This window comes from Pyrgilauda ruficollis, unplaced genomic scaffold, assembly GCF_017590135.1.
Source record: "Pyrgilauda ruficollis isolate IOZ18807 unplaced genomic scaffold, ASM1759013v1 scaffold41, whole genome shotgun sequence".
Classification (NCBI taxonomy): domain Eukaryota; kingdom Metazoa; phylum Chordata; class Aves; order Passeriformes; family Passeridae; genus Pyrgilauda; species Pyrgilauda ruficollis.
Window position 1 is genome coordinate 6078178 of NW_024525601.1, and position 24323 is coordinate 6102500.

Sequence of the window (24323 nt, forward strand, 5' to 3'; positions counted from 1 at the left end):
AAGCCAAACAACTAACCCCCCAAATACCATGAAACTCAGCACACTCTCCCCTCCATTACACAGGTCAGCTTTGTCACTGATGGGGAACTAGAGAATTCAGGTCACAATTATGGAACAGAAGGTTACTACATGGAGATAAACCAAAAAAATTATTTTTGCATTAACAAAGTCTTCAAAATCATCCAGTAATTTTATCTGAACTGTCACAGGTTGTATATGGGGTTATTGTTACCCATACAAAGGTGTTCAATTTACACCTTTTACCACAGGTGTAAATACAGAATTTCAGTGTTTTGTTAGACCAGTAGTTTAAGCTGATCTTTTAGCTATACTTTTGCACCTTTTCTTAACCCCATCTGCCTGAGAAAAATGCCTTCACAAACCAGTTAATTACTCCTGAAACATGTTACGGAAACCAGAGAAACCCAAGAGTGTACCATAAACCAATTGGTATATTAATTTTATCTGATACCTCTATTCAGTCTCTACATTTTATTTTACTAGGTTGGTTTTCATCCATATTTTGTCACTTTTCTGTATGGATTAGAGTTTTGGCCCATTAATAACATTTGGCCATGTTAACTAGATGTTTCTGTTCCTGACTGTTACTGACAGAGAATAACTTATGCTGTGTCATTCAGTTTCATATATGTAGCTCCATAAAAGCAGTCAATGTACTGAATAAAATATATTATAAAGAATTTTCTATGTAGGACCTGTAGATTTTAGGATTCTACTGTAGTCTTATGGTGGGGATTTCCAAGATGTATTTGGAGAATTCGTTTGGATTGCTATGCAGTGTCTGTCTCCACTTGGCACATACTGATGTTGGTCTGTCATAAAGCTGCTTCCAAAGAGCAAGCTAGAAAAGGTGGCTGAGAAAATGTCCTTAAAAAGTTGGATCCTCCTTCGGTACACCTTCTAACTGTTTCAAGACTTCTGTAGATGTCAGACTTTTAAAAGAAGTGACAACCAAATGAAGTAGGGGTATAATTTTGTTCTGCCATTCTTACATATTTCAAGTTGAAAAGAAAAATCAATATACAACTGTTTCACTACAGGAATACTACCGATTGAAGTTTTGTGTAGGCTTGAGATTGTAGACAAAGATTGTGACCATTCTACACAGAAGAAACTCCACATTCAGCTGGATTTTCTTTGGTGTGTTTTGAACAGCTCCTGGTTTTGAGCATGTGCACATTTTACACTGTGTCTTTGTATGATATTTTATAGCAGCTGTGACAGATGGAACTTAGAGGTTTTAAAATTCAATTTGTATTTGCTGAAGAAAAAGTGACTGCAGTGACATGACTACAATATGCAGTACTTTCAGAGTATGCATGATGTCAGAGATTCCAAACCAGAGATTTTCAAACCAAAATAAGGAAAGCATTTTTAACAGCCAGGTGCATTAATGAGTGAAACAAAGCACAAAGAAAAATGGCAGTTTTATCCTTGCAAAATGAGGGTAGGACGCCTTTCTACGAAGTATATATATGCCCACTACTTAGACAAAAAGTAAAGAGAGCCTAGCAAAATTTAATTAGAAATATATGAAGAAGTCATTCTAAATGATCTTAAGATATCACAGCCTAAGAGTATTATAAATGAAAATGTAAAATACCGGTAATAGTAATGGTTTAAGTAAACTGGTTAAGTGTTATTCACATGTGAAATTCAAAGGAAGAAAACATTTTTCCTGGATTTTCCTGAATGTACTGGTCCCTAACTGAAAGTACCTGTACACTTCCCTCACTTGGAAAGGATAAACTTTTTAAAGAATGTCTTTCCTTCAGGTTTTCTGAAAATCAGCAACCAAACACAGAAGAAATAAGTATCTACCTATTTCTAAGGGAAAGCTACAATATAAACTAAATCTCCACAGAACACAATGAGGTGTAAGATAACTTTAAAACTGCAGCAAAATAAGCCTCACACAGTGACAGTGTTCACGGAGCTCTGTATTTCAGTCACTTACAATTTCAGCTGATCCACTCTCCAATGGAAACTCTACTGTACTGACTTTCCCCTGAAACTGTGGGATCTCTATATCTTCTTCATTGGGGCTTTTAATTTTTGTTATTATTCTGCCAACCAGATCAAGTCCAGTGTGGTTGTTATATTCATCCTGTGAGTAAAAAAGAAATTAAAGTTAGTTTGGGACTGATAAATAATCCATTCCTGTACTGCCCTGGATTTATATGGCAGGGTGCTAGCAGTTTCTGCAGAGGCAGCCTCTGTGAGGAGAGGCTGGACATGGCCAGTGCTCCAACTGAGCACTGAGCCAAAATGGTGTTTCTTTATATTTAAGAATGGGCAGAAATGCACAGGCAGGTGAGAAGGAAAAAAAAAAAAAAAAAGAGAAAACAGTAGATGGTGAGAGAAGGAACAGCAGGAGGAGCAGAAATTCCCCTGCAGCTCAGAGGGAAACTACACTGGAGCAGGTACTTCCCTGTAGCCAATGAAGAACCACAGTGGAGCAGAGACCTGCATGGAAGCCCATGGAGGACCCCATGCTAAACCAGGCTGCTAATTCCTGGACTGCAGCCTGCGGCAAGGGCTCACAGTGGAGCAGTTCGTGAAGGACTGTGGCCCATGAGGGGACCCACACTAGAACAGGGAAACTAAAGAAAAAGCACTGGCAGGAAAGAGCTGAGGAGCTGTTGACTGTGGTCCCCATTCTCCATCCGCCTGCACTGCTTGGGGGAGGGTACAGGAATCTGGAACAAAGCTGAGCCTAGGAAGGGTGGGGCAGCAGGTGTTGCTTTAGTTTTTTGGTCTTTGTTTCTTATGACACAAATCTTTTTTAACTGGGAATTAAATTAAATTACTTTTCCACAAGCTGAGTCTGCTTTGTTATTATGATAGCTTCTAAGTGTGTCCTTTTATCCCTGTGAACACTCAAAGTTCAAGAAACCTTATTTTTGGTAATGTAAGATTTCTAACAGAAACTGTACCTGGGAAGAAAAATCATGGAAAGAAATATCTGGTGTACATGCAAGTGTTTTCCCACTAGAATCTATTCTTGAAACAATTTTTTTGTGTGCAACAAAACATGGATTTCAACTGAAATACCTGACAGCAAGGACTAAACATTTCATTTACATATGGATGACAGTTTTGGCCACCCATATGTAAATGAAAGAAGATGGACCTGTCATATGCTGAAAAATCACTGATTAACATCTTTTTTAATGAAGTGAATCTGCAAAGAAACAGTAGCAAACGCCTTACAGCAAAATTCAACATAGTTTCAGCAGTCTTCTATATTTCCTTAATTATGATTTTGTATAGAAGTATAGTTACCATTAAATGGAGGTATAAATCCTTGACCAGTGTACGGCTGGTAAGAGCTCGAACATTGGAAACTGCTGGAGTAGCTGGTAAAGAATCAGGTAACAAGCGTACAGGGTCATTAGGTACAACTTCAATTATAATCTAGCAGAAAAAGAAGGAAAAATAAAACAAAACAAAATAAAGACTGATATAATTAACTACAAATCACCTGCACACCTGGGTTGCTCAAAAAACACTGAAACAAATGTATGCAAAATTTACAGACAGACCTGAAATAAATTAGCACAACCACAAAGAAGTTCTGCTAGGTTGCAAACTATGCACCTCTGTTATACTGTCAAATTGTTGGTTATAGAAGTTAATGAAAACATATTTTGATAATCAACAGTTTGAAATCAGTAGCTATCAAAAATAAAAATATAATTTTTTTTCAAAACTTGTGAGTGAAATATTTCCATTCTGAACCTAAAAAGTACCCTAACACTTTACCCAGATGATTCTGTATTATGTGTTCTTGGCTACTAGCAATTAATTATAGATACAAACCTGCTCACTGTTGAGCATATTTGTCTTATCCATTGCAAAGGTAAACTGGATCATATAAGTGCCCACTCTCTCTGGAACTACTTTATCCCTAAAAAAAAAAAAAATAAAACCCAAGCAAACATGAGACTATATTACAGTCACAAGTATGTAAGTACACAAGCAATTAAAACTCTGAGTAGTCCTCCAAACTAGTTAGAAAGCCCTACTAAGGCATAATACTCCTCCTTCAGCAAGAAGGCCATCAAACTGCCCTGAGAATTAAGAGTATGGCTTTTGGAAGCTTGAACGAGGGAAGTTTCCTCCAAGAGTTTGTCTCTTCTAGATGACAGGAAGTTTATCATGGCCCTATTCAGAAATCTGCAAGCCTAGACCATTTAATTTCCTATTCAGAATTTTCATAAAGCTACCAGAACAAAACATAGACATGTCTAGATCTGGAACAACCACCATTTCTCTCCAAATTTAATAAAATTTTCATAAAATCAGAGTATCTAATTCCTTTCTTAGTCAGATTGTACAAAGTTGGGTGACTTGGACCACTGGTCAAGGCTGAGTACAGTGAGAGAGAAATAAAGATTTTTCCTTCTAACCTACAGCACTCCAGAGTGTAGACCACTGGCAAAGAACCCCTACCACCAAAACATGAAGAAAAGCCCAGACACCTGAGGTTCTGCTGCTATAATTTCACCCAGCAAGGAAGGCCACGTGCATCCAGAGGACCTTTGCAGTATTCAGCAAGAGACAGCAGTGACTTAAAAATGCTTGCAAACTTTTGAAGAGATGCAAGCAGCCAAGATGCATGTATTTCTCCAAGCATGACATGTGGCATTCTTGAATTATTTGTTGAATATTTGTTGAAATATATTGTTGAAAACTCTTGTTTTCAACATGTAGCAGTTTAACTGTTTTGTCAACATTAAGTAATTTATTTCCTCTGATTTTGTCTGGGAAGGACTATTATGCAAGATTCCCTGGAATGCTTAGCTTGGAAAAAATGAAATCTCAAAAGCTTTAATATTTCTAGAATAGACCATGACTTTTCCTTTTTTAGCTTTCACATACAGAAGTAACAATTCTTTTCTTCATTTTATCTAGCTTAAGACTGACAGTAGCATCTGCCTTGTCAGGACACATTAAAACACTAATTAGTAAATAATCAGCTGAGGATCTCATGGCTGAACAGACGTAGGCTTTAGAAAAAGAAATAACAATTGCTATGGAAGTTGTTTAAGACTGTGTAATGGCATCCATGTTACTGACTGGCAATAAATACATAATAACCTTCAGAGTGTGCCAAGAACAGGAAAACTTGAAAGGAAGTCAACTGATAGACAGTGATGCCACAGACACTAGCAGCAACATGTAAAATGTACTCTTCTACAAGGGCTGCTAATGGGCAGTGTGTACTCTCCTTTCAAATTTCTCAATAAGGCTGGGAGTTTTAATTCTGGACACTTGTGGACAACAAGTAAACTACAGGCACCTATGTCAAGACAAGCCCACTCCCAGGAGGCAAAAGCTTAAATCAATAGCCAGTCCCATAACTATTTAGCTAATCCCATAGATTGTCTACTAGAAATAGATGGAGAAAGAATGTGGCAGTCAGGCACCAGCTTATGATGAGCTCTAGTTCTGACACCTTTCATTTAAAACACTATTTCTCACTAAGTAGCCCAAGGAATGATTACTAACAGGACCAATGTCATGGCTCAGGATTGATGCACAGCTAGAGAAGATAGTAAAAAAAGAGTTAAGCCTGCTTTGTCCAGCCTGCAACTCTACAGCAGTTAAAGCAATATTGAAAAGAATTAAAGAAAGTTACCTTATAAGTCACAAGCTGATGATTTAGTTCCCTCATTGCTAGCATTTCTCAAAATGTATTGTAATATATTATCTTAGACTCCTTTCTTCTCTACTCTCAGATTATACAAATGTCAAAAGTATCTAGGAAATAATTCAATCTTCATCTCAATGCATCTTGCTAGTATCTTTCACCTCTTCTGTATCATGCTAATTCTGTGATGGACTGTTATTATCAAAAAAAAATAAAACTCTTCTTTCTCTTTCAAAGTATGTATTTTGTATAGTAAGTTCCATGAGTAATTACAGAATAAATGCTGTTATACCTGAAGTAGAAGAAGCCATCTTCCTTATCATCCTTCACTTTACTACAGCTAAACGTTGTAACCTGTAAAGATGCAAAAAATTTAATGCAATGTACTGAAAATACTTAACTTACAATATGCTACCAAGTCTTAATGATTTGCAGTACTGATTGCCCACAGCGAATCCATGAGACAGCCTGTATTTTAGACACTAATTTCATGTTCTTAATTCTCAGGCTTTTCTTTGCAAAATTCAGTGTGGTTACTTCTAATACTCTCCCTGCTATAAGTTAGCTTCTGCAGAACAGCAACATTTTAGTCATTACTGTAGTACTGATGCTTGACCAATCTGACAAGTTGTAATAGGACAGACACTAATAAACATGGAGGGTTGATCTGCAATATTTGTTACTTAAAATCTAGAACAGGACCCAGATCTAAGTCAAATGAAAGACAGCTTCTACGATGTTTGTCCTATGCTGGCATTTTCATACCCATTTTGAAAATGCATTTTGATGACTTACATCAATTGGTGTCCTAACCCGGCTGCTCTGTGCTTCCCACATTTTCATAGAAATCCGTGCTGGATTAATATTTTTAATAATGGTGTCATTTTCAGAAAGAACACTGACCATAAAATCTGTAGGATAAAAAACATGTTTTGAAGATTATTTTTATTCAGAATTAAGCAGCTCAAACTTCATTAATTTGTGTCTCCCTCATACTTAAAGAGAAAAAAAACGACTTACAAAACAAGCATTTCAAAAAGAGCCAAAACCACTAAGAATTTCAAACCAGGTATGAAAAACCTTCCCTTCTTATCCCTGTAATCAGACCAGGTAACAATCCTTAGGAAAAACCAAACACCTACTATATGACAGCTTAAAAAAAAATCCTAAAATTTCAAATCTGCCTTTCTCAAATTACCATTCTTATCAAAACAGAACACCAGGCTACTTCTTGCTCTCAGGAATGAGTACCAGCAGCTAGTTAAGTAGGTGATTCCTTCCTTCAAGGACAGGAAATCTAAATCCCACTTCTCCTTCACAAGTGCTTTATTTCTTGCAGACTAGGATCACACAGTTCTCTCTGTTAGAAATAGGCTATAGGGAGACTGTCAGGTTTTGCAGTCAAACTACCTGCCGTTTTATATCCCAGTATGAAAAATTTCACTTTTCCTGTAGGTCCTATAGAAAGTGCAGTGATCTGAAGGAAATGGAATCCAAACTAGAACAAAGCTACCCTTCTTCTAGTTCAAAATATGAACAAAGCAAATGGGTTTAATGCATGTAAATGAACTTGCACTGTTCATGAAGGACTGAATTTTGCACTTTAAGGAAGGACTATGATTTGACGTGCATGAAAATTTTAGGCATGACCCCCCCTCCAAGATTACAGCGCCTGCCCTCAGGTATACCTAAGAGCAACAGTAAATTAAATAATTAGGATGTTATTTCATTTATTTAATATGAGGCTGTTAATACATAATTTATTATTTAATAATTTAATGTCAAATATACTATATATATTGTCCTGAAGAAGCTGTTTAATTCTCCTTCTTAACTAAAAACCTGGCTGATTTACACTACACACTACGTTTGAAAAATGCCTGTTTGGCAGGGAGGCTGGAGGTAGAGGACTTTACAGGTCCCTTCCAACCCAAACCACTCTGTCATTTTATGATTCCTCCAGGAAAAACTAAATACTTTGTGAATTTAATCATGGTCATAACACTGTATGAAGTATTTTAAAAAACAAAAACTTCCTGACATAAAAACATTGGCTAATCAAGTTATAACAGCCAGGTGTGGGAGAATACAGCAGGAGAAAAGAATATTTTGTCTTGTCCTCCTGCTGATTACTTTTGGTTTGTCTTGGCTCACAGCTGGCCTAGAATTTCATAGCTACTTCCTTTGCTACTATTCCAGAGAAAGAGATGAGGGAAAACATACATGCACTAGCTAGATCATATTTTAGCAAGACAGAAAAGAGATTCTGTAGTTTTACCATTTATAGATGGATAAAAGGAGCAATTTGGAACAAATAAATAAGGTCTTTTGAAATGCTTTTGAAAGATGACCTACGTATCTCTCCTGTCCAAGTGTTACATCTCAGACACAGCTGTTACAAAGAACTGAGAAAACAGACCAGAAAAAGAAAATACAGTGGGCCACTGTAACCACCATAACAGTTTACCACAGATTTTCAAAGCTCTTGAATGACTGGTTTCCACCAAAAATTTATATACTTACCAGGAAAGGTACCTCCTGCTGGAAAAGAAGGACTTTTGTCATACTTAACATTCAGGCAGACAGGTTTCTCAGGATCAGGCAGGACATTTATTGTCATTACAAGACAATCTAACATAGCCTTGTTGTATGAGGCTTTAATCTGTAAAATGTGCTCTCCCCTGCAAAATACAGAAATCACAAAAACAGATGTAAAATCTCTTCTGCAAAGACAATTTTCAACTAACTTGAAGTCTGAATAATGTACATGAAAGCATGCTAAACAATATCTAGTAATGGAGTAGTAAAGAGAAGAAAAAAAAGGAACTGTTAACGCAATGTTAGATAAGTATAGTAATGAGTTTAAATTGTTCTTAAGATATTAACTTATTTATATTAACTTATTAATTTTGTGTTAATATTTCATTTTTTGACCACGTTTCATTGCCTGTAAGACACTAGCAACTGTAGCCTCAAGTAGCAGAAGACAGTAAAGTAGAAGGCAGTTAAAATGGTGAGGAGCATTCTGCTTTGATAAGTTTCCAAAGAGTGAATCTGAGTACCAGTCACATATAGCAAAGTACACTGAAAGTATGTAATGTCTTCAATGCTATCAAATAACTGATTTTCTTTACAGTATTAAGTTTCAAGTTTTTTCAAAAACTCCCAGTTTTTAAAAAAATACAACTGGGAATATAGTATTTAACTGCACAGAGGCTGTACTTCCCAGCCAGTTTTGATTATGCTGTAAATATTATGATGTCACACCTGTTTCTAATCTCCAGTAGTAAACTGATAACTAATATTCATCATCCTTCTACCAAGTCACAGACATCATAAGTACACTGAGCACTATCAACAGCATTTAAAACAATGCTGTTTTAAATTTCCAAATGCGAGAGTATTATAAGACAAATCATCCACATTTGAATGCAAAGAACAAGCACTTATTGCTAGCTTCAAAATAACCTGAAGCCAACTCATTCTCCAAAAACTTGGGGATACAGGGAGTGGTTTGCAGAACTGTGAATATGAGGAAGATACAGAAATTATGAATTTGAAAAGCCATATGGGATATAAGTGTGTAAGGGAAGCTATACATGAAGTGAGCATGAAGAAACACAAAATGAAGAAGCAGGAGCCACAGGATACACATCTGCTGGAAATGAGACTTGAGCAGTTGAACTGCAAACAGGAAAAATGAAATACATCTATTTAAAATTTCTTTGGACACTCTACCTAATCCTTTAAAACGATGTCTAGCACACAGAGAAAAGTGGGATCTAAACCATCTTAGAATGTGTTCCTACTTTAAAAGCATACTGTCTGGAGCAGCCACCTAAAGACTGTACATTTCAAAACATGAAAGTGGTTTATAATACCACTTGCACTTGATGCAGGTTGACAATAATAAGATGATGTTTACCATCGCCACAATAAAACAAGATTCAGAAAACTACAGCAGCAGCTTCTCAGTAGATCAAAAGAAGCAGCTACTGAATTTCATTTAGTTAAGCACTTAGATTTTTAGAACTTACTGTCTGGCCATCCACCTGCATATAAATAGTAAATCTTAGCTCTAGATTAATAAATACTTGGTAGTACTTTATGAAATCCATCTGGTTTTCACTACTTACCTAGGTGCGTGAATACTAAAAACTCCCAGGTTAGCCCTACCAGCGTCATCTGTTTTATGTTGCTGGTTTGAAGGAACAAGCTGTCAAAAAAAAAAAAAATCTTTCAATGGTACAGAAATAGTCTTAGGATAAAATGTTTACCTCATTTGCCTGCAATTTGTCTGTTCATCTGAGCTGTAGCTAAAATTTTGTACTGTAAGTTAGGGAAAGATATACTATTATTAAGACAGTATTAAGGAAGAGGGTTCAAATTCTCTACCAGTTTTTAAAAGCAATCACTTCATCTGAATTAGGATATAAGTCTTCATTAATATATTCAAATATGTTATAAATGTTATTTTTTAAACTGCTACTGACGCTATCATATCATCCATAGCAGATGTTAATCTGAGTTTATTTTCAGATCCAAAAAACTTTCTACAGACTATTTAGTGCTTGTTAAAGTGTTCCTCCAGTTCTTATTCAGTTTTGGATCTGTAAGATAAAGGAGTACAGGGAATGCATGCTGCAACTGCCAAGTATCAGGCTTTGGAGACTTAGAGGGTGCAACCTGAAATATAGAGAACATCTTATTTGAGAATTTTCATTCCCAAAATCTTCTCATTTCTTTTGGGAGACTGTGCATACAACCTATTGGAAATGCCAATGCAGAGCATGCTGTAATAAACACTTTATAACAATGATCAACCTTTGCTTTCAGAACACTTTCTCCTGGACACATCCCACTAAGCTAAAGAACATGTGGACTCTTAAGACATGCTGCTGGTGCTCCCTGAAAGAAGGTAAAAAATCTGAAAAGACACAGCATGCCACCACAATATCTCTTTGACCAGGCAGCAAAACCACGCAGTGCTACCGCCCAGGTTGTGTCTTCTCTCAAGAAGAACGTAACTGGAACCCACCACAGTGAGCTTCAGCTGACACCATAAAGGCAGTAGTTGGTGTAAAGAAAAAAAATCCCCAAACTGTGACACAGGGTTCTGTGGCAATAGAGTAAAAAAGGCAGAAAAAAAACGTGTTCAGGATATCAAGAAATCTCATTCAAAATATCCAATTAAAAAAATAATAATAGCATAGTTAAATTGGGCAAAAGCTAAGGTTGTGGCACAGCTCTGGAGGAGTGAGCAAAAGAGGGTTCTTGGCTGTTTTTTATTCTGAGAAAACTGAGGAACGCAAATGCACGACAAGCAGGAACAAGAAGGGAACAGGACCCACAGCGAATGAAAAAATGCTATGTGCAGAGGGGGGTGAATATATCCTGTGTTGGTAATATATATTCAGTATAACAGTCTCTGTACTGACAGGTAGGAATGTTTGACTTTCCCTTTTTTGTTCAAACACCGGAGTAAATTTTTAATGAATGGGGTATTCTCTCAAAGTCCTTCCTTTGCACAGACTGATGTGAAAACCATCTGATACTCATACCTCACTACGGAACAGACAGTAACCACTTAAATCTGGGCATCCTCATTGTTTTAATTTCATTTATCCTGCTTTTCACAGGATAATCAAGTAGGGCCCAAAGCTGGTCAGCACCAGCTTTACATATAGACCAGTAAGTCATACATTCAGGAATCAAAATCAAAGAACCACCAGATAAAAATTATTTGGTTGCTAGTTGAAACTGTACCATTGTCATTACTATCATTCAGTAAATTACCTCTGATAACATGGGAGATGAGGTAATGTGATGTGGATGCAAAATTGGAAAAATGTTGTGCAGAATATCTGGAATGTATTTGAATTATACACAGACCCTGTCCTATCCGAATTTTTTTTATTTGTGGTTTTTGTACTGGGACCAGTTTATGATATTTGTTGCCACAGTTCTTATACTGGACTAGTTACTCTTTTGTGCTCTTACAATATTTTATTAATATTTAAAAAAATGTCTAGAAAATTAACATACCACAGACATGACAACAAAACTTGTGTTAAACAAAGTTTACCTAATAAGGCCAATGCTTACCTTTAAGTTGTTACTCTTTGTAAGGCTGATTTTGACATTAGGTTCAGGAGATGGATTTCCCCACTGATCACACAACTGAACAATTAGGGGCCTCTGCAATTCTCTACCATTAATCACTGCAACAGGCTGGAAGAGATACAAATACATGATACTCAAATGATATTCAATTGTACATATCTTGGACATTCACAGCAGTTCAGAATTCCCAGAGCAACAGAGTCCACCTTTCCCATACTACCTGTCTCCCAGAACAGCTAGACTATGATTGAATGGTATGCAGGCATGTATTTCTAGAGTTTGTTTATAGCCTCGTTTCAGAATAAAATGCACTACTTGAATTAAATGGCATGGGTTACTCATGCTGATGTGACTAAAAGGAAGGACATTATTCTGAAGGCCTCATCAGTGTTCTTGTTGTAGGAAGAGCTATGGCCTAAAACTTTTATTTTCTGATATACTTAAACAGCTGCCTAGAGAACAATAATAGTTATTACACTCCCTGAACCTTTTGTTTAATTTTCTTCAGTAACTTCTTTCTCCATTTTCCCAAAACACCAATCTTGATTCCTGTCCTCTATTCAGACATAGAATTTTCTTTTTTCTACTTTCAATTTTCTATTCTGGTTTCTGCAAGAAGTTAAGCACTATTCTTTGAATAGCCAAAGTAAGAACTGAAAAGTAATTTTAAAAACCTAAAGCAAATACATGCACAGCACCAAAAATCTCCAGCCATTTCCTTTAAGTCCTGTACTCCACTGTCTCTAAGTGTTTACTTTGTGACAGTAAACATATGTAAAGTGAAGTAAATCTGGGCCTGCCATCCTACATCCTGAACATCAAAAAACCCCAGTAAGAGACAGAGAGATGAGTGCCAGCCATTACTACCACTAAGCATTGTATCTTTGGAAAACAGCAGTGAAAGATGGGTATCAGGATCCAGCCCACAGCAAAATTACTGCACCAAATTTACACTATCTGTAGAAAGGCAAATGGGGCAGAATAAAGTTTACAATACTTAAGGTTGTAAACATACACATACGAATTAGATTATTCCAAAATAAGTTTGCTTTTAAAAGCCTAATGTAGTTAGCTGTTGTATGAAAAATTGAATTAAAATACCTCACTAGAGACCATGTTGCTTTTTTTTCAAAGCAAAATTGTTCAACTTACCTTTTCTAGCTCTGGCCAATCCACAAACTGCAATTTAGCTGGGGATCCTGCTACTAAATTCACTCTGATAAAGTCAGAAAATTCACGCCAGGCAAAGCACAATTCTTTGCTTCCGAGTAAACAGGGTTTGTATCGAATACCTTTTACTTTCATTGTTTGAGTACTTTCCTATTGAGAAAAAAAGAGAAGATTTTATCAAGAACAAACAAAGCAAAGTAAAATTTATTTGTATTTTTTCAATATAGCACGCTATATTGTTTGGTAGTTTAAAATACTGTTTGGTATTTTTACTGTGAGACAGTGGACTAGTGGACTAAAAATTAAACTACAAGTTCTACTCCTTCTCTTAAATTTAAATTAACTTAATTAGTAAGAAGTGACCCATTTCAAACTCAAGAATTTCTCAGAAACCTGTTCTTCAGGTTCTATCCAGTGTATTTTAAAAGGTATAGATACAAGTCCGTTCTACAAGATTCTTCAAAAGATCTTAAAATCAACTGTACCAACATAAAAAAACACAGAAGAAAAGACTAAAAGCAAGATAGAAGAAAACATATGGAACAACAACCTAGAAACAAAGCAAACCTGACTGAAGCACAGAGTGAACTGGCCTCCACATTGTATAGCTGCAGCAGTGATAAAGTTTTTAACAGATGCAGCTGTGCTCCTTAGAACAGGATCATACAATTTTAATGCCTTAAGCGACCAACTAGCATGTAATTTGACTACCTTTCCATAATTTTGGTTCAGTTCTGTGTAACAGAATTAAGACAATTACCACACAAATGCTGCAAAGAAATAAACTGTATGACATCTTATAAATACCTGCCAAGTTATTTTCAAATTTGATTTATCAAGTCCAGGCCCAGAAACTCCTAGGGAATTTACACATGCAGATGTCACTGTTTGAACATGATTTCCAAACTGATCTGTAATCATTACATCTGTTAAAAAAGATGATGATGATTAAAATGATTATTAGGACGATTACCTCAGCAGCTGCTTTAATGAAACATTATACATCATACGGAATATAAAAGTACACAACACAGACACAATATAGAGAAAATTTAAATAACTATCACTAAATCACAAGCTGAGGTTGGAAGGTGTCTCTGGATGTCATCTGGTTCAAACCCCCTGCTCAAGTAGGGTGACCTTGAGCCAGTTGCAGACAGACAGCTTCTGAGTATCTCTAAGGAGGGAGGCTTCACAAATTCTGGGCAATCTGTGCCAGTGCTCAGTCACCCTCACAGTGAAAAAGTGTTTCCTGATGTCCAGGGGGAACATCCCGTGTTTCGCTTGGTACCCACTGCCTCTATTTACAGTCTCTGAACACACCCAGGAAAAGCCCAGCTTTTTTACACTCTCTTCAGGTTTTTATATACTTTGATAAGAACCCCCAGTCTTGTGGGTATAAACCAAATGTATCTGTTTAGTTATATCCCATATTTGTGCTTCCCTCTTCTTTGAATAAAAAGATTATTTCTTACCAAAAAGTTAAAAGAAAAAAAAATTCTTAAAATTGAAAGCTTTTTTCAACCTCTTTTTTTTTTTCTATCTCTTTTTGTTCTATATGCTTTCTTCATTCACACACAAGCTTTTAATGTCCCAAAATACTGAAAGAATTTTTTATTTCTCACTATGCCATGTGGCAACTGCATACAGAAACCAAAGGAGAATGAGAAGACTGATCCCAAATATGCCTTCCTCTTAGATTAAAGTTAAACTCAAAACGTGTCACTTTGAAGTCCATGCCTTAGCAATAGTCTGAATGCTGTTATGGCCTTTGAGATTTCAGAACACATGAACTAAACAAAAATTTATGATGATGAATGTCCTGATGTACAAAGTAAGAAGAAAATTTTATCAGAGAGTAACTCCAGTATTGTAAAATGGCAATATAGAAGTCCGAACATCTTTCTTTGAATGAGAATGTAAACCTGTTTTTTATATTAAAGTAGTTGAAGGTAATTTTCTCTATGACATCTGTATACATTACAGTCTTAAACTGCCAAGAATAAGAAATACAACTTAGAAGAAAATGAAGAATATGCAAACAACTTACCAATTTCACTCTGCAGTTCTTCACCCATCTGCAGAGTGTTTGAGCCTTTTAGTTTACATTTAATGTGTTTGGGTTCATCAGGAACTGGTCTGAGCACATGAAAATTGACTTATTTCTCTCATAAAGGTAAATATAACATCATAGCAGGCATGATAAATATCTTAAAGAATCTTAATGCTTGGTCATGTAGTGTATTTTATTTTCTGACTGCAGACCTCTGAAATTACTAATTGCTGCAAATCTACCCCTGGCATCAGAGTACTGTGAATTAATTAATTCTGACCTATAAAAATCACATTAAGTGCACTGAAGTAATTTAGAATCAGATTCCTCTTAATAAACTTTATAAGATACAAGTCTTAAACTCACTAAGAGTAATAAACAGGTAATTTTAAAGTTCAATTTACAGCCTATCAATTTTACTGAGAAACCAGATAAGAACTAAATTCTCAGAGATATTTCTTTCTCCTCAGTCACCAACCACCTTATTCTGTGAGCTAATGTTTCCTTCAACTTTACAAAAAAATCAATAGTCTTCTGTGTATGTATATTTACACACATGATTACAGGGCTGGATGCAAGTCAGCAATCACAATGGAGTCTTTCACATAAGTAATGCTCTCACATGTAATAAATTTACACAAACCCTTCCCATTTCCCAAGCTGACATTCTCCTGTTAATTTGCCAATTGCTTTCATTATTACAGCTTCTCTAGAAAGACTTTTGTTTTACCCCAAAGTAATGAGATCTACAATGCTATGCCAATAACATGATTAATAAAGAAATATACCAAATGAACAAACCTGACTGTGAATGCACTTTCCAAAGACACGTGTTCATCAAGGTAAGTAATTAGGCAGTAACGTACATCTTTTACTGAAGTCGGTACTTTCACATCAGGTAATAATCCCTGCATCAACAGCTCTCTGTCAATTTTAGGTGTCCAGTTCACCTAAAATTAAAATTTTATAAATTAATCAAAAGCTAAATTATATATTACTAGCTACATAATACATCCTGTATCCATTCTAAATATGATAACGTAACATACAGGCAATAGCAGCTTTCAATGGAAAGCCTGGACATTTCCCAGCAGTAACCAATGCTATCTGCTGAAATACAGTCAATTACTTGAAAAAAACCACAAGCAGATCAAAACATACATTGGGTTACCCTCAATGAACTTGAGTTAGGAAAGATACAAGTGTCATATATTTGGTTAATATCTGCGTTTGTTTTAGACTCCACATAAGTACACCCACAGGGGGATAAGATAGGCAAGCAAGCCTCCATGGGGAACATACCTATCTAAAGTTCCTAAATGTTGGGAAGGCTCTGGATCTGAGGAATTATAACTACATGATAATTATTTAATCCACTTAGGAGAAGCAGGAGAAATACTACCCTGATTTTCATAATATTACCCTGAAGCATTACTTGACATTTAATTAATAAAAATATTTTTAAAAAATAATTAAAAGGAGAGTTAATTTTCCATGTTTATTAATACAGTTTTGAGGAATATTATTTAGTAGTCTGACATGTATGGATTTTAAGGGTATCAGCTTTGTGTTTCTCCCCCGTATTATGCTGCTGTTTACTCAATAGTACTTGCCTTGATTTTTTCTGCAGCAGCTGCAGTTATGGGTACTTCCCTTTCTGCTTCATCATACATTTGAAATACAAGTTTATTCATGACTTGGCCAGCAACACAACTGATTTCATCCTGATGTTTAATCTGAAGAACTTTTTGTCCATTCATACTTAAGACCTGTAGTCTTGCAACATGACTGCTAGGAAGAAGTTTTATAATCTTTTCGACTGGTGACACATTTATGCAATTCTATTCATGAGTAAAAAAAAAAAAAAATAGACATATAATTAAGATATTAAATTTAGATAGGTATACACATAATGCCATAATAGCCTATGGCTCTACTCAGAATTACCAGGTATGATCAGGTATCCAAACATGAAATCAGCTTGACTTGTCAAAAGTCAATCAAAAAGATATGCCAACATACTTACAACTTTTAACAGATACTAGAATTGATGCTAGCTGTTTAGATTTTTTTCTATTCCAGAAGTAGTAGGTTATAAAATTTACAAAATACTTTTTAAGTGCAATCCTAAGTATCCTTTCATATAATTCATCTTGCCATACTAGAATTTATTCACACAGTTTTCCAGGGTAAAACACACACAAGGGTCTTATTTTCTCCAGCAGTGTGACTCTCCTGACTGCCAGAAAACTAGAATGTTCAATAGCATTAAAAAAAATTAATACTTCATGAGCTCTGAAACACTACAAAAACCTATTGATTGCCATACCTATTCTTACACTAAAATGTTTACACAGTAAGGGCAATTTGTGAAAACAATTCAGGAATTAACAAAGAGAAGAAAAATCTCAGAAAACATGCATATTTCTGAAACAGCTCAGGGATTTAACAAATAGAGTCAGAACTGAAGAAAAAAAAGGGAAAAACTCTCTGCCTTTTTATGATTTTCTAGTGATAAAAAAGCATAGCCATCTGATTGTAAGGTTTGTGATACCTAAAAACCACTAACTTTGGTAAAGATAAGCTTATTCATAAAAAATGCTGGAAGACAGTACAATAAACTTTGCAATCTTTTGTTAATCCAAACATTCCAACCAATACTCACAAGTACTTCAAACCTTGCTTTCAATATCTGGTCTTTCTTGATATTCTGTACATGTATAACTGGGCCAGTTAAAATGTTTGTTCCTCCATTACTGCAGTCCACAGAATACACAGGAAGGTCTGAAGCACCTAAAAACTATTTAAAATGTAAGATTAAACATCAAGTTTCTTTTACAGAACTACCATGATTATTTCAGAAATGATTATTTGCAAAGTCCAAATATATATATAATTATTTACAGAAAAAAATTAATATATTTCAGTTTTCCAACAACTGTAAGACAGTTGGAAATACACCTCTATTTTTCTGCAGGTGATAAGAGATGTGTGGGAGAAAGGAGTAAGTTATAAAATAAAATAAAGTATACTATATATTCACTTGCTTTAATATCATACAATAATTAGACTCTTTTGCAATAAAGTCAACTAACTTGTGAAGTTATTTACTAAACACCACACATTAAAGGAATTTAAACATCACATTCAACATGCCATCATATCACTGCAAACCCAGTCTACAGGAAGAGCACATAGCCATATCAAGTGCAAATGGAATGCAGCCTGTTTTGCAGTGGGAAAACACTTTTATATATCCTTGCTGGATTTCACTAGAATTGGGAAAGTCACTTTCTTGAGGCAAAAAAAGATGGCCAAAAGGGGAAGTTTTTTTACCTCTTAAAGTTAGAACAAGATACGCATTCCCTTCTGAGCTTATACTGGTGCTTATGATAATTTCTAATATTATTATTAGGCACTAGACTTGAATTTTCAACTTAAAATACCAGAAGTAAGCTTTCTGAAGTTATTTTTCTGAATAAATTTTAACATTGTGTATGATAAATATGCTCTAAAATGCCCTAAAATTGAACCCATACAGAATTTCTCTTCCTTTTCTAAGGTCATGTTCTACTGATTCTAAAACTTACTGAATGGCTCATAATAGATAAGAGGTAAGAGAGTCACAGCTATGGCTAGCAAGCTGTAGAAACTTCAAAAGCATTGCTAAAGATATTAAATTCTATGTGGATTCCAACACAGATTCTTCTTCCAGCCTTTTAAAAGCAAGAATAGAAATCCTTATGGCACACTATAAAATGCAGTTTACCTTACAGTGAACAATCAAATCTGGCTGCGCTGTTATATTTCCTGATTCATCCAGAACTTCAACCTGAAAGGGAAAAGCTGTACCATTCTCAATCTTTAGAATTTCTGAATCTGGTTTTACTTTCAATTGACAAGGAGGGCCTGTAAAAAATACATAATTGCAGAACAATAGTTACATTTTAGATAACTTGTGAGACAATAAACTTCAGTTTTTGCTATCTCGGAGATTATAAAGCCAAACTACCAAGATATTTGTGGTAACAAATAATTTCCAACAATTCAGGTATATATATTGGTTTGTAGTGGAAAGTTCTAGACTTTCTGTCCTTCAACACATATCATCTGCCAACTTTTTAAATTATTTTAGTAGAGAACACTTAGACAAACATGATGAAATTCAGTATATACAAGGTGTAAACACATGACGTAGTTCTGTTTACATGGTACATGGATTCACATTCATCAAAAAAGAAACTTCGAGCTTTCTTGTGACATGATAAACCCAAAAATATTAATGTTGAGATATCCATTAATTGCCAAAGCTATCACAGCTAAAATCTGCATTCAAAAATATAAAAAAGAAAATTTTGTTGTCATTACTTAGAAAACAAAGTGAAGCTAATCAGGTAAGTCTATCTCTTGGAACACATAATTATTTTATCAGTTTTTAAAAAGAGAAGGAAGTAATAGATTACTATTAAAAGACAGGCTCTGAAGGAACAAAGATGGTAATTTTTCAGAAGCACCCTTTATGCATGATTTATTAAATCTTCTATTTCAAGCTCACTGATTGAAGAATGAGAAATAGCTTTTATTATTCCTTCCTCAGAAAACAGCTTACAAAGCCAAGGATATATCTCTAGTGAGAAGAAAGAGGCAGTGAGGCATCTCTACATTGTCAAAAGCAGAATGAAGGATGAAGGTAAGTAACAGTCCAAGGTAAATAACACCAACACACAACACAGTCTGTCTCAAGTCCAATTTCACTGTTTTCTACATAAACCCTTAACTCCTCAAAGGATAAAGAATAATGGACTAAATTGCACATTGTTAGTCTTACAAAGTAGAAGAAAGTATCTCTGCAAAATGAGATGGACAAGCCTGAAGTGTGGTAATCTGGGAGGCCAAAACTTTCCGTTCATATGATACTTTATATACCAAATCCAGAAAAACCCAGGTAACAAGGGATAACAGATCTCATGTAAGGGAATCCTCTGAATCAAGACATCCACAAAACAAAATTCTGGTAAGGGCAGTGTCCTTACAGACCTCTATGTTCCTGCCTTGCATATTATGATAAATTCATGTAATATTAAAATTTCAGACACAATTCAACTGCCAAAGCATCCCCCTTTGCTTGGTTAAGAAACTGAATGAGCACTTATTCATTCATAAGAGGTTTTCTGCAGGGAGAACAGGTCAATGCAGATTAGTACAGGTTAACAGTCTTAATGCTAAAGAAAAACAAGATAAGAAATTCATTTGTTCAGTGGTGCTAGGTATAAAAAGATTTAAAGTATTTATAATAGAAAAATGTGTCTCAAATAAGCAGACAAATATTCCAGCCCCTAGAATAGTAGATAAGATTGGGCTGTGAGTACAATGATACTCCTGCCAAGAATGAGATGCTCTTGGCTTTATTTGCTTTCTAGTTATCACCTGGATCCTTTTTTATGCCTCACTAAATATTTTACTTTCTTGGGAGAAGCTTTTGTTAGTGTCAGAATAAAATTTAACAGCATTTCACTAAATATTTTAAGGATACTTACCAGGCTGCAATCTTATTTTAATGACTTGTGTATCTTCTTTCAAACCAGGAAGAGTAATCTTCAGATTAAAGTTCTAATGAAAAGAATATTTTAATTATTAACCTTAAATAAAACCATATATTAGTTTCACATAATCATGTCAATTTGCATACACGCTAATTTCAGAAGTCCCTAGAAATTGTCTTGCAGTGCTACAAAAAAAAAGATTTTTTTCTCCCCCCTGTACTGAAACCTCTTTTCCATGTTATTATAACCAGAGATGTTCAATTCATGATTTATATGCTAAACTACACGATTCTGAAACTACAAAAAGCAGCTGTCATAACTTTCCATTTCCTGCTTAGAGGCTGTTTTAATGGGGGAAAAATGTAACAGTTAAAAAAAGTAGTTTTAAAATAAGTGTCTGCAAATTCTGTTTGCTATTCCTTAGCAAGGCACCACTACCACTGTCCATCTCATCCTTGATTAAAGATGCAAGAAAAATAACTACTGTAAACTGCATCACTAAAACAAACTTTCACATTAAAAACAAATAATGAAAAATAGTAGTAAGAATAATTTTTTAAATTATTATGGTATGATATTATTTCTGTACTGCAAGTTCCCTAAATGATTCTTGGTCTTGCCCCTCACCAAATTTATCTCTTGCTGAAGTCTGGCACATTTGCTCTTATTTCTCATAATCCACTCCATTTTATGTCATTATTCTTGGCCTTCACCTCAAATTCTGAACTCTGTCTACAAAATTTACTACACTGAACACCCTTTAATTTTTAATAAGTGGGTATATGCTCTTTCTCCTCTTTATACATCTTTCCACCAGCAACATTATTTGCTATTTTATAAGCAACAATATCAACAGTAAAATGGGGTACCTCATCTCCTAGCTGTCTTTATTATGCTAGACTATGGGACTAAATGAAAGGATAGGAACCTGGCTAAAATACTGTGTAATATGCCTTATAAATAATTTTAAAACTATTTAAAAATATTTAAATCTATATTTATCAAAAGCATTAAGATCTGTTTTATGAAAAATCTTTTTCACATGGAATGTACATTTTGAGTTTTACAGTAAAGTAGAAGCTTGACAAGGTGCTGAGAATCCATCAGTAACAGGCTGGATTTGGATAATATAAGCGGATAAGCATAACTGTCTAAGTGCAACAAGAACAGTGGAAACAATTAAAGAAGCTTGAGCAGACACCCTGCATATTAGCTGTTACTACTCATCATCTGAATTAAGAATGGAAGATTTCATCTTCTTTAGCTTCCTATGATCTTTCAGTGCAAAAGTCACCAGATGATTTGGCTTAAACCAATCTCAGCACTAGTTCAAACTAAGACAGCTGATTTGGCCTGCTGGGTACACTCTACCACACATCCAAGTGTTGCTCAGCCCTTCTAGCTCCAGTCCCATCAGCTGTGAAAAGAGTGCAGGTGTGGGAAACACAAATTGATCCAAATAGAGCTCTAAGAGATAATTTAATTATCCAAGAAATATCTGTAGAAATTAGTATAGACCAAACTTAAGCTAAAACTACATGACAGCTCATTTTACACAAAAACTATCTTCCCTGTGTCTTTTTTTCTTAAAATATGTTACTTCAATTTTAAATTTATTAGCCTACCTTGCCCTGGCAACTATTTACACAGCCTTTAGCAGTAACACCCTTAATGACACACTTTGCTGCCACAGGTATGCCTTCATGCTTCAGTGTTAATCCACTAGAAAAATATATAGAAAACACAAGAGAATCAGTTTAAAAACAAATACAGTGTTTTAATATACAAGATAGTTTCAGACATTCTTATAAAAATAAAAGCAAAAATATCAGTTAATTTATGTGAGACATTCCCAGTATATCATTTAGATAAACCCTAAAGTATTATTATATTATTGTCACATGAAGAAAGGGAAAAAATAAGATGGCTGAATTACCTAGCTTCCAGAATTGGTCTAATGTGATTTGTCAAGTGTGTTGCATGACCAAATTCATCCTGCAGTTCCAAAGGAATACTAAAAGGTACTCCAATTCGAAAAGGAAGCTCCAAGAGACCCACCAAAAATTTCTCTGGTTTGCCCTCTAAGAGAAAAGAACAATACATTTTTAGAAAGAATTATGTGTGCTCCTTGGCCTTTTCTTGATTAAGGCTGCAATTAAGCCAAGAGGTTTTCAGACGGAAACAGGCTGTTCAGAATACTGTTATAACCAAAGTTATGCTTATGTTCTTTTTTTTAACTTACACTAAAATAAAAACAATAGTTAAAATATAACAGCGGGAGACTACAGTGTAAGAAACATAACAGGACAGTCAAAATTCCCAAAGTATTCAAAACACCAATACAGCACCTGAAAGTGAAGAAGTTCTGTGTGGACAGCTTTTCCTAAATATTTAATTGCTTTAATTCTTTAATTTATTTAACAAAATAAATCATTCATGCAACAGAACATTTTTGTTCTACAATGGCCTCAAATTTGAGAAATAAAGATATATCATGATGAGTATTAGAAAAAGAAACGTGAGTGTATCTTTCCTGTGAAACCTGGCCTCACTACAATGCCTCTAATTAGGCACTAATGAACAAAACCAAACAGTGGAGTGTCTATCAACTGGAGCATGTAAATTAAGAATCATATTTTGTGGAAACAAAATGTCTTGACCAAGTAACCTTGAAAAAAAGAAGCAATGCATGCTGAGCTAATGGTAAATTAATATCCTACCAAAAAAATTCGAACTCAAATTTCAAATTAACAACTATTTATAAAACCTAGGGGTGCCCATTATCAGGGAGCTTCCTCTGCACAAGAGACAACAGATACCTTGTATTGGCCAAAATTAGTTACTGGTTGTAACAAGAAAAAGACCTCAACCTTACAGTGTCTACAACTTTATCACTGCAATTGAATGATAAAACTGTAAAATGATTTGAGAACGTAACAGTAGAATAACTTCCACAGTATTAAAGTTAGCAACTGCCAAAAGAACATGTCTGAACTAAAATCACAAACCTTGTAGATTGACTTAGGAAGCTCAGTTTTAACCAGCACTTATGGTGATTTTTTAGCTTATCAAGAACAACTGTAAACACTCAGCGACAACCTTCTGTTAGAGAAATAGAATAATTTGTTTCTCAACCAAAAATGCTTTTTCAGTTTACACTGTTCTTTTCTGGATTTTTAGAATCTACATCATAAATAGTAACAAAAATGCTAATATTTTGGAATAACAAGTGTTAAGCTTTATGGCTGCCTCTGAGAAAACAGAATTGCAAAAATAAAGACTTGAAATATCTGCCTTTATAAACTGACAATGTTAAAAATGTTGATTTATCTTCTAAATAAATAAAAAAGCAGCAATAGATAGCTGAAGTTGATTTTGGTATCCCATGTGTTAGAAGTACCATACCATTAGCTAAATCAGTTTTTCAAATTTTTATTCCTTTCCATTGAGATTTGTTCAATTCAGTTGTTACAGCTGAAGGAATCTTTAATTGAATGCTGCCATACTGGGGGAAGCCACACCACTACTGGAAAACAATAAGATTCTCTTTTCACTTTGATAAAGAGATAAAAGAGGAAAGGTTCATTTTTGTTCAGAGAACCAGGTTTTTTTTTCTCTTCTTTACTTGAAAGTTCACAGAAATATCTTGAGCCTTCCATGGCATGTTTTCAGACATATGTCTTTATAACTATTCTTTTCAAGTAATGCCAAACATTTTTTTTCCTTTACTGTCATACAAGAATACCTCTTTCTACTC

At 34.9% G+C, this 24323-nt stretch overlaps 1 protein-coding gene across 2 annotated transcripts in view; it reads right to left on the reverse strand.

Moving 5' to 3' along the window:
- SMCHD1 (structural maintenance of chromosomes flexible hinge domain containing 1) overlaps window positions 1–24323 on the reverse strand; it is a 69622-nt gene that overhangs the window by 12932 nt on the left and 32367 nt on the right. For both annotated transcript variants that reach the window (XM_041477752.1, XM_041477753.1), the window contains 18 exons: window positions 22503–22647; window positions 22192–22288; window positions 20561–20633; window positions 18793–18932; window positions 17689–17823; window positions 16637–16864; window positions 15825–15973; window positions 15021–15109; window positions 13778–13896; window positions 12953–13120; window positions 11783–11908; window positions 9814–9893; window positions 8201–8358; window positions 6473–6588; window positions 5970–6031; window positions 3844–3931; window positions 3307–3438; window positions 1979–2128 (listed from right to left, as the gene is read on the reverse strand). In XM_041477752.1, the coding sequence (XP_041333686.1) occupies window positions 1979–2128; window positions 3307–3438; window positions 3844–3931; window positions 5970–6031; window positions 6473–6588; window positions 8201–8358; window positions 9814–9893; window positions 11783–11908; window positions 12953–13120; window positions 13778–13896; window positions 15021–15109; window positions 15825–15973; window positions 16637–16864; window positions 17689–17823; window positions 18793–18932; window positions 20561–20633; window positions 22192–22288; window positions 22503–22647 (2255 nt within the window). The remainder of the gene's footprint in view (window positions 1–1978; window positions 2129–3306; window positions 3439–3843; window positions 3932–5969; window positions 6032–6472; window positions 6589–8200; window positions 8359–9813; window positions 9894–11782; window positions 11909–12952; window positions 13121–13777; window positions 13897–15020; window positions 15110–15824; window positions 15974–16636; window positions 16865–17688; window positions 17824–18792; window positions 18933–20560; window positions 20634–22191; window positions 22289–22502; window positions 22648–24323) is intronic.